The sequence below is a fragment of the Notolepis coatsorum genome (genome assembly GCF_963971535.1).
Source record: "Notolepis coatsorum genome assembly, chromosome: 11".
NCBI classification, from domain to species: Eukaryota; Metazoa; Chordata; class Actinopteri; order Aulopiformes; family Paralepididae; genus Notolepis; species Notolepis coatsorum.
The window spans coordinates 95,005,658-95,016,854 of record NC_140175.1 but is presented as its reverse complement, the minus strand read 5'-3'; the positions used below and the strand labels follow the sequence as shown (position 1 = coordinate 95,016,854).

The window sequence follows — 11,197 nt, the reverse complement described above, 5'->3', positions numbered from 1 at the left end:
CGAGCCCAGCTCCCTGCATCAATCAACGAACGTTTTTTTTTTTGTATCTACTTTTTCTCCCATTTTCTATTTTTCTCCCATCCCAATTTCGTATCGTCCAATTATACCCTCCCCTGTCTCGAACGCTGTTTGGCCATGCCTAGATAGAATGAATGTCTTCGGTAATCAATAAGACGCATGACTGCTCACTTCAGTTCACTCACTGGCAAGAAAAGTTTATTGGCGCTCCTTCAATATATACAACGTGAGACGTATGACGTCACACGACGTGAACGTGAATATGCAGATGAGTGTCGATGAGATCAAACACTCAACACCCCCACTTGATCTCATACTGTATAACGCCGTAAAGAACAAGGTACTCAACATTAAACATCAACACAATATCGTAATGAACAAAAGGTACTTTGACGTGCATTTCTATTGATCACACACCCAACATGAATCGCATGAATCTCTCCATTTTGAACTTGGTCATTGGTTTGGTCATAACGTCAGCCACCATGTCTTCTGTAGGACAGTACTCAAATATGACTTTACCATCATTTATTACAGAACGAACAAAATGATATCTGATATCGATATGTTTGGACCTTTGTCGGCACACTGGATCTTTTGACAAAGCAATTGCACCTTGATTATCTCCAAATATTTTCACTGGTGCATATTGACCATTGTTTTCCATCCCATTCATTAATTGTATCAGGTATAAACTCTCTTGTGTGGTCGCGGCCAGCGCCATGTACTCTGCCTCGCAGGTTGACAAGGCTACTGTAGCTTGTTTCTTTGATCTCCAAGAAATCAGTGGGCCATCATCTGTTAGACTGAAGCAATAACCTGTCGTGCTTCGTCTGTCACTTAAGTCAGATGCCCAGTCCGAATCACTATATCCCACAAGTTTGAGATCTGTCTCACTCTTCCTGTAACATAGCTTGTGGTCTACTGTGGCCTTCAAATACCTCATCACATGTTTAGCAGTTACCCAGTGCTGTCCATCTGGTTCTGATAAATGCTGTGACAGCTTTCCCACAACCCAGCTCAAATCAGGCCTGGTACAGGTCATTAAATAAATTAGACTCCCCACAACCTCACGGTACCTTTTGGGATCCACTGGGTCAGCATCACTGTTGTTGTCTAATTTCTGTTCACATGGGGTGGATCTTGGTTTACAATCTGACATACCAAATCTTTCTAGTATCTTAGAAATGTTTTCTGGCTCATCTTAACTGTTCCCGCATCATCCTGGTCAAAATCAATGCCTAGGAAATGTTTCAGTTTCCCAAGATCCTTCATTTTAAATTTCATAGCAAGTGTTTTCTTTACATCATTCAACAGATCATCATTGCTTGCTGCAATTATCAAATCATCAACCCATATGAGGATTATTGCCCTTTCTGTTCCTGTTTGTTTGCTGTATACACAGTGGTCTGCAGTATTTTGCACAAAATCATTTTCACACAAGTAATCACTTAGCATCCTGTTCCAGTTCCTGCCAGATTGTTTCAACCCATATAGTGATTTGTTTAGTTTGCAGACTAACTTTTCCCCTGTGTCTGATTTTAACTCAAACCCTTCTGGTTGTTCAATATATACGAGTCGTAATCGACAGGAGCATGTAGATACGCTGTCTTTACATCCATTTGGTGTAATTTAAGACCCTGTTGCGCTGCAATCTGCATAAGGGCACGTATTGACGTCAGATTTGCAGTGGGAGAAAATGTCTCCTTATAGTCTATCCCCTTCATTTGGTTATATCCTTTGGCTACATATCTAGCCTTGTAGGTGTCAGATTGATCTGCACTGGTCTTTACTGTGTAGACCCACCTGCCCCCCACTTCCCGTTTTCCTTCTGGTAGGGTGGTCAAAGTAAATGTGTCGTTCTCTTTAAGAGAATCCATTTCTTCATGCATGGCTTTAGTCCAGTTGTCTGCCTTGTCTGAGCTCATTGCTTCTCTGAAGGTTTGCGGTGTGTCACATACTCTGTAGCAACAATCTACATTGGTAACATAGTCAGAGAGGTACTGTGGGCGTCTCCTATCTCTCCTCGGGTAACGGGGCTCACCTCCCTCTATCTGAATATTGTCAGAATCATCAGAATCACCTCCCTCCATCTTAATATTGTCTGGTCTATCAGATCCTATAGATATATCAGGATCTATCAGATCCTGAGACACACCTGTCGCTTCTGTCACATCGGCTCTAGGGATACTTCTCCTCCTATGTAAGTCAGGGAAGTCATCATCAATCACAAGTGGATCCGTCTGTGTCTCTTGTGTCTGTGTCTCTCTTTGTGTCTCAGGCTTTGTGGCAAACCTCACTAGCCTATGTTTCATGACCTTCCTAGTGTCTGGGTAGTACACTAAATATGCAGGGCTATTTTTGTCATAACCTACAAAAATCCCTTTCTCACTTCGTGGGTCCAGTTTCTTTTTGTTCTGTTTGTATGCGTAGCACACCGATCCAAATACCCTCATTTTAGACAAGTTTGGCTTCTTGCCTGTCAGCGTGTGGAATGGGGTTTGCTTGGTTCTGTTGTTAAAACACCTGTTGCGTATCACTGCCGCTGTCTGTACAGCATACGTCCACAGCTCTTTTGGCATATTGCTCTCAATTAACATGCACCGTGCCATGTCAAACAACGTGCGCCAATTCCTTTCAGCCGTACCATTTTGGTGTGGCGAATACGGTGCTGAGAACTCATGTCTAATGCTGTTTTTGTTAAGCAGAGACTGAAACTCCTGTCCTGTGAATTCGGTGCCATTATCGGACCTGAGGGATTTCACTTTTCCATATGGAGCTATGTCTGCGAGGAATCTCTCGGTAGCCTTCGCCATATCACTCTTAGCTTTCAGGAAATACACAAATACGGCACTTGAGTAATCATCTGTAAAAGCTAGGGCATATTTAAACCCATCTTTGGCTACTGGGTCAATAGGACCAGCCAAATCTGTATGTACAAGCTCAAATTTTTCCTTTGCTCTTGTGTCAGGCTCCCTATTTCTGCTTTGAACAAATTTACCTTGTGTGCATATATCACAATTAATTTTGCTCTTGTCAAATTTACCCTTAATCTGCATTCCCTCTACAACATTCTGTAACCTGGAAACATCATCATAGTTACAGTGCCCAAGGATTGTGTGCCACGTTTGAATATCGTAACAGCCATTACATGAATTGTCAGTTATAGGAACATCACTCAGTGTTTAAATAGTAGAGTCGGTTGTGTTCTTCAATGTCGAACGTCGTGCCACTCTTGTGGATGAGTTCGTCATGTCCTTGTTCGAACTTGATTGTAGCTCCGTTGGCAGTAGCTGCTTTCACCGAGAAGATCTCTTGTGGGTAGGATGGTATCAGTAACGCGTCCCTCAGCTCGACCTTCACCACTTTCCCTGTGCGATCCACCAGATGTACCTCTGCATCGCCTCTTCTGGTCTCCACGCCGCTCGTCCTGGTGCCATCCGCCAGCTCGATGAAGTGCTTCTCTGGTTGAAACGTACCGTCGAACTTCTTGAATTTGCGTATGTCTGTTATTATGTGTGACGTTGCCCCGGTGTCCACCATCAGCCCCTTTTGCTTGGCACCGGCTAGTTGGACGTCGCTTGCTGTGAGGATATACGCGTGTTCCTCGTCGTCACCTCCTTCAACGACCGCTTGCTTCGCGTTGTCCCGTCTTCTACTCCTGCAGGTTGCATCTGTGTGTGTGGGGCTGTTGCAGTAACTACACCACTTTGCCTGCCTCTGGCGCTCACTGCGCCGACACGCCCGGGCTATATGTCCCATATCCCCGCAGTTGTAGCACCTGACGTCGGGTGCAGTAGGCCTCCCTCTCCCTCGTCCGTCTGAGGTACTCGCTCCCATCACGGTTCCTTTCCCCGCATAATAGTCTCTCAGCATTTTGAAAGCCTTTCTCCCGTCGTCTGCCGCTTCCCGCATTATCATAGACAGGCTTTTGTCGTCCAGAAACTGTATCAGTTCTGCGTACGCCTGTTCATTTCTATCGAGGTCCGCAGCGTCTCCCTCCTCATCTGGCCCTTGGTCGGGGTCAGGGTCGTCTAGGATAGTATCTTTCAGTCCCACCAGACGCAGGTGACCCAAAAACGTTGTCTCCCATAGTTCGTAATTCCCCTCGTCTCCATCAAAGCACAATCTAGACCACCTGGTTCCTCCTGCTTCACGCCTGGGCCCATAACCTGTTGGCGGTAGTGAAACTATACTTGGTATCTAGAATGAATGTCTTCGGTAATCAATAAGACGCATGACTGCTCACTTCAGTAAGAAGCATTTTGTATGAAAGTATTCTGTACTTCTGTATGACAACTATTAAAGAAACTTGAACTTGAACTTCAGTTCACTCACTGGCAAGAAAAGTTTATTGGCGCTCCTTCAATATATACAACGTGAGACGTATGACGTCACACGACGTGAACGTGAATATGCAGATGAGTGTCGATGAGATCAAACACTCAACAATATTTACACCAAAACAACAAAAAAAACATCAAAAAACACTTTACAATTATTATATACAATTATTATATACTGTATGTATTTCTTACATAATACAGCTGCGGTGTTCATCAACTCCTCTGGGATAAATGGGGACACTGCTCCATAAGCAATAAGTTAACGCTAATTACCTTAGCATATTTGACATGTACAGTGTCATGTACAGTAACTGACTTATGTTTAATCAATACAAAATAAAACAAATAAACGATGTCCACCCTCTCATTATAAGATGGTATCATTCCTTTTTAACTAACCGAACCCACCTCACCCCTGCCCACTTTGACAACCTAGGATGGCTTAGAGTAGACGACAGAGTACAGCAACTTGCAATGGGCCTGGTCTACAAGATACACTATACGACTAAGGTACCCATGTAAATGTCAAAATACTTTCCAAAGGTCCGAATGTGGATCACTACCCACTTTCAAAACCTCTCTCAAGGGACACCTACGGGAGACTGCAATTCAAAACTGGCCCCTGTAAATATCCTAACCCAACCCCCTCCAATGTACAGTCATTTACCTAGTATGGTTTTGTCAATAGTCCAATGTACAATTTTGATTGTTTGTACAGTGTCTCCTCCCCCCACCCCCCTCAATGTACAGTTTTGCTTGTTTATACAGTGTGTCTCCCCCCCCCCCCCAACCACCTCCAATGAAAATTACCCAGTATGGTTGTCAATATCCCAATGTACCCAACCCCCCCCCCCCCCCCCCACCCAACCTCCTCCTTCTACGTCAAATGTATATACTCCCTTTTCTTGACTCCTTCTGTATCACAAACAGTACTGTATTTGCAAATCTGGTATGTCATAAATGTATAGATGTAGCAGTACTGACTATCTGTATGTCATGTATGTCATATATGTCCTGATGAATTGAAAATGGGGGACCCTGATGTAAACAAGACGAAAGTCTTTCTCTGGTCTGCATCCCCTTAACAATTGTGTGTATTGAGCTGTACTGTATTGTACCCATTCTGCAATCTGTTAATAAAGTTTTCAATCAATCAATCAATCACCACAACCACTACACCAGAGGAAGCTCAACAAATCATGTTAAACCCAGATTCGGCTCAAACAAGGGACTAAACACATTTCAATCAATCATCACATGCGTTGAATGTGCATTTCCTGTCAAATTAGCAGTCAATGTGTATATTTTCAGCATTTTCACGCGTTTACTAACGATTTTGTTATAGTGTACTATAAGATGAAGATATTCGAGTGATTTTTTAATATGTCACCATGGTACAGTGGTATAATTCCCGTTTCGCAAACACTCACACTTTGCAAAAAGCCGGTTCGAATCTCCTTTCCCCCACCCCTTTTTTTTTTTTTTTTTTTTTTAATATTTTATAACGTGTTTTGGCTAAATACATTATTGTACATGTACTGTATGTCGTTTTATTAATCTATTCCTCCCATGCTGTCCATCTGCGGACCACAAATTACATCACAAATCAGACAAAAGTATCGTTTTATTTTTCAAACGTATTAAAATTATACATCATAACCATGTCACAACAGCAGTTATAATGTATATTATCATCAATACGTTAGTTTACCAATAGGTCAAAGTGTTATTAGATAGATAGTTATTCCTTTTTCGAGAAATTCTCTCCGTGAAATTGCTGTTTGCTTTTAATTTAAAAAAAAATTGCCACTTCCGCCTCTACCTCACTTTCGGTCACGCTGCTACTGTATGAATGCGAACATATTTTAATTCCTTATTAACGTTATGTTTTCAAAGAAAACAGATGGACTGCATGTGGCTTGTAATTAGCCATTTAGAACTCTTATTTCATTTTATAAATACTAAAAAAAATAAAATAGAATGACGGACAAACCCAGGCCGTCTGCGTAAGAGGAAGGAGAACAAACCACTACACCACGGTGGTAGAGTATATTATATGCATTATATATCCATTATGGATAAGATTTGGATTATGGACAAGAGAGCTGTACAGTACGTCGGCCGTCTAATGAAGTTAGATTTATACACTTTGACTGCTGAATTGACACGTTTAACTTATTCATTCTTTAATTCAGCAACATTAATTCATACAGTCTGTAGACATACAGTACTGTAGGACGTTGTAGCATCCTATGAATGAAGTCACCAACTGTAATCGAACTGAATGCGGGAGCTCCACCAATGAATGAACAAAAAGCCGGCGCTTTTGGGCCGTTGTTCTGCCGAATTCTACTACCTCCTCGAAAACTGCTGCCGTAGCGCGAATCGCCTATATCTTTTGACAGCTGGGTGACGTCACCCTATAGTTCACTCCGAACTCCAACAGGTGTACCGACATGTTATCACCTACAAATACATTCAGCTGCAAAGCCAATTACATGCAAATATTTACATGCTTATACAGTTCAAAAGGTGCAATGAAAAACATATGTTTAAGATATTGTTTAAGATATATCAACAAGACTTCTGTATCACAAACAGTACTGTATTTGCAAATCTGGTATGTCATAAATGTATCTATGTAGCCGTACTGACTATCTGTATGTCATGTATGTCATATATGTCCTGATGAATTGAAAATGGGGGACCCTGATGTAAACAAGACGAAAGTCAATTTCTCTGGTCTGCATCCCCTTAACAATTGTGTGTATTGAGCTGTACTGTATTGTACCCATTCTGCAATCTGTTAATAAAGTTTTCAATCAATCAATCAATCTGATAAAGTATACAGTATTACTATTCACATAAGGTGCTATAGGTTCCTAGTTGGAGGTCTGGCAGACCAAATTAGCATGGCCAGCAAACACGTCGTATATTTGATTGAAAATGTAAACAAAATACCATTATGAAAACAAGATAACTAGGGCCCCTAGGTGGAGCAGTGGGCAAGGCTATCACCACAAATGCAGGAGATGCTGGGTTCGAGCCCAGCTCCCTGCATCAATCAACGAACGAACGTTTTTTTTTTTTTAAATCTACTTTTTCTCCCATTTTCTATTTTTCTCCCATCCCAATTTCGTATCGTCCAATTATACCCTCCCCTGTCTCGAACGCTGTTTGGCCATGCCTAGATAGAATGAATGTCTTCGGTAATCAATAAGACGCATGACTGCTCACTTCAGTTCACTCACTGGCAAGAAAAGTTTATTGGCGCTCCTTCAATATAACGTGAGACGTATGACGTCACACGACGTGAATATGCAGATGAGTGTCGATGAGACCAAGCAGCGGAGCTCCACAGGTACACAGTGCGCGTCAATCCGAGTTCACTAATCCCACTTCAGACACCAAATGTAGCGTTCTGTCGTACCCGTATTGTTAGGAAGAATGAGGAGAGGTTCATGTTTCTTTTGGGTTATTTAATTCCACTTCAATGAGTACATACAGGTCAATACCTCACTCGTTAGGAACACCCACAGCTTCCTAGCTTAACTTCCGGTGCCACCTCCTATCTCTCCCGGGGGGAAACACACCCCCGGGTACAGTGACACACAAGATCCCAGTCTTTCTCTGGTCTGCATCTCCTTAACAATTGATTGATTGATTGATTGATTGAAAACTTTATTAACAGATTGCAGAATGGGTACAGTACAGTACAGCTCAATACATACAATTGTTAAGGGGATGCAGACCAGAGAAAGACTTTCGTCTTGTTTACATCAGGGTCCCCCATTTTCAATTAATCGTAACATATATGACATACATGACATACAGATAGACAGTACTGCTACATCTATACATTTATGACATACCAGATTTGCAATTACAGTACTGTTTGTGATACAAAAAGAGTCCAGAAAAAAAGAGTATATACATTTGACGTAGAAACTGTACATTGGATTGGGTAGGTGGGGGTGGGGGGGGACTGTACATTGGAGGTGGTTGGGTGGGTGGGGGGGGGGGGGGGTTGGGTAGGAGTGGGGGGGGGTTGGGTAGGAGGGGTGGGGGGGACACACTGTACAACTGTACAAACAAAATTGTGTGTATTGAGCCGTACTGTATTGTACCCATCTGTTAAATAAAGTTTTCATTCATTCATTCATTCATTCATTCATTCATTCATTCATTCATTCATTCATTCATTCATTCATTTAATTCATTCTCGTTTTGGCCCTGATGGACCGCAGCCTCCTGCCAGAGGGGAGTGCTCAGGGGTGTAGCTCCAGATTCTGGGCCCCATGAAAGAATGTATTTGTCGGCCCCCAGTGAATGCGAGCGCGCGCAAGCGCGCAAGCAGAATTTTTTTTGGCCATTTTTTTATTGATGAAAACGCATAATATGGTTTTTACCTATACATTCGGATCAGCAGTTCACCACCTGCACTGTTGGTGGGTGAGCCTAGTAAAGGATGTCGCATTGCGTTCATCTTCAATGAATGGACCAATGCAATAGTCTACCAAAGCCCCCCCTCTCTCTCTATATATCTCACACACACACACACACACACACACACACACACACACACACTTCAGAAACAAACATAGTATTAATGAGAGCATCAATAATACACCTGAGTGATGTCTAGTAAAAAAAAAAAAAAAAAAAAAAAAAAACCCCAGCTACGCCCCTGGGAGTGCTTATAATAGTCTATAATAGTCTCTTCAATTATTTGAGAGACCGAATTTGTGAGTATTTCGTTTTTTTCCCCTTCCTCCTTACTTCCTAAATTATTTCTACAGTTTATTTATGTTATTTCTGTTTTAGTTTTTTAACCTTTTTATTTTGGGTCACACTCCAGCAACCTAGATGGCGGTAATGCGCCTTACATTTGCTCGCCAACCGCCTTTAAGCAAGACAGAAGAAGAAGAAGAAGAAGGAGAAGAAGAAGAAGAAGAAGAGTACAACAATATGGCTGCCTACTGACCTGCCACGCTTGTCTTGTGAAAAATATTTATCGTATCGATTTTAGTCTTTATTTAATCAGAAACAAAATAACATTATCAGAAATCATGTCGGGACGACACAACAACAAATTGCCAAACAATTTACCACAATTGCAGAACCTTATAAAGAGAGATCCCTCTCTTTACACCGAGGAGGTACGTGTTGTTTGCTAATGTGTTGTTGCTAATGCTAACTAGCTAGGTGCAGATTGTTATTAAGTTGTCAAGTCGTACAAACAAGGATGCAGACGCTTGTAAATGTGACCATTGTGATGTTAATCTGATGACAAATAAAGACGTATACACATATACATATAATTATATACTAAAGTAATTATTGAGCATAACGTCGATACTACAGGTTCTGTCAACACAGTGTTAACTTGTGCCAACAATGACCATGTGTCTGTCTGATTTCCATAGTTTCTGCAACAGTTCCGACACTACCAGTCCAATGTACAGATCTTCAAATTACAACCTGCCAAGCCCAACAAGGAGCTGGCAGATCTGGCCATGTTCCTTGCCCAGGTGTGTGTGTGTGTGTGTGTGTGTGTGTGATTCAATATATATGCGTGATTCAATATATATGCGTTTTGTTATTTTGTATGTTATTCTTTGAGTTTTTTTACATCAATAATTAAACTACTGAGAAGGTATTTTAAGGTCCTCTTGTGTCCCAGGTTGCACACTGCTATCTGTCACATCTTGCCACCTTCCCTCAAGAGCTGACGAATCTGCTATTGACACATCACACCGTCCTGGAGCCAGACCTACGAATGGTAAGTGGGCCGACCAACACGATAACAAACGACCCTTCTCTTAGCTACTAGCGATTTCTTCGTAACTCCAGTGGCTTTTAATAATCATTGCGAAAGGAGGTGTGATTGATGCCATTTGAACGGTTTTCTTGTATAATCTCTTTTTTTCTCTTTTCAGACCTTCTGCAAAGCGCTGATTCTGCTGAGGAACAAGAACCTGATCAACCCCACGGGCCTGCTGGAGCTGTTCTTTGAGCTGCTGCGCTGTCATGACAAACTCCTCCGGAAGGTGAGCAGTGCTGAACCTGGATCGGACTTCCTGTGTCCCAATAGTCGAAATAGAAATAGAATAGCAATACTTTATTCATCCAGAGGGAAATTTGGCACTACTAAATCACTCACAGTAAAAAACAAGAATAAAAATAAGCCTAAGAATAAAATACACATTCTAATATAAAATATACAGTAAAAATATACAGTAAGTGTAACATCTTACTATGTTGGTTTAAAAGTAAAAGTCCAGGAAGATAGTACTGTCACCCTGTGATGCAGTGAGGCACAGTGATGCATTATAAAGTCTGATGGCTGTCGGAATGAATGCTACATCGTGGGAGTGTTAGTCTACCACTGAACATGCTCCTCCTGTCAGCCAAGTCCGTGTGTAGAGGGTGGGAGGGGTTGTCCATGATGGCATGGAGCTTAGCAAGGCTCCTCCTCTCCGCCACCACCGCTAGAGAGTCCAGCTCCACTTCTACCACGTTACTGGCCTTCCTGAAGGGTTTTCTTCTATCTCTAGTCTAGTGGTTCTCAACCTTTTGCATGTTGAGGACCCCCACAAATTGATACCCATTAGGCTTTCAAACAAGATGGTGCTGCTGAGAACTAGGGGGTGGTCCGCCCCCTCCCCCGTCCGGGAGGCCTATTCTTTATTCCCAGCGGAAGAGTGCTGCAGAGTGCTTCCGCGTTTTCCCTGATTGGCTGCGACACGCCCCGCGGCAGAGCTTGCGGCATTATGTAGCCGTAATCCCAGATGTTTTTCATTCGACGCTTAGCTCAACTGGTATGCCGCCGT

At 42.3% G+C, this 11,197-nt stretch overlaps 1 protein-coding gene across 1 annotated transcript in view; it reads left to right on the top strand.

The window, feature by feature from the left end:
• Positions 1 to 9,327: 9,327 nt before the first annotated feature.
• sdad1 (SDA1 domain containing 1) overlaps positions 9,328 to 11,197 on the top strand; it is a 36,102-nt gene continuing 34,232 nt past the window's right edge. The window contains exons 1-4 of the mRNA XM_084324536.1: positions 9,328 to 9,523; positions 9,791 to 9,895; positions 10,048 to 10,146; positions 10,304 to 10,414. Coding sequence (XP_084180662.1) covers positions 9,434 to 9,523; positions 9,791 to 9,895; positions 10,048 to 10,146; positions 10,304 to 10,414 — 405 coding nt within the window. The 5' untranslated portion in view covers positions 9,328 to 9,433. The remainder of the gene's footprint in view (positions 9,524 to 9,790; positions 9,896 to 10,047; positions 10,147 to 10,303; positions 10,415 to 11,197) is intronic.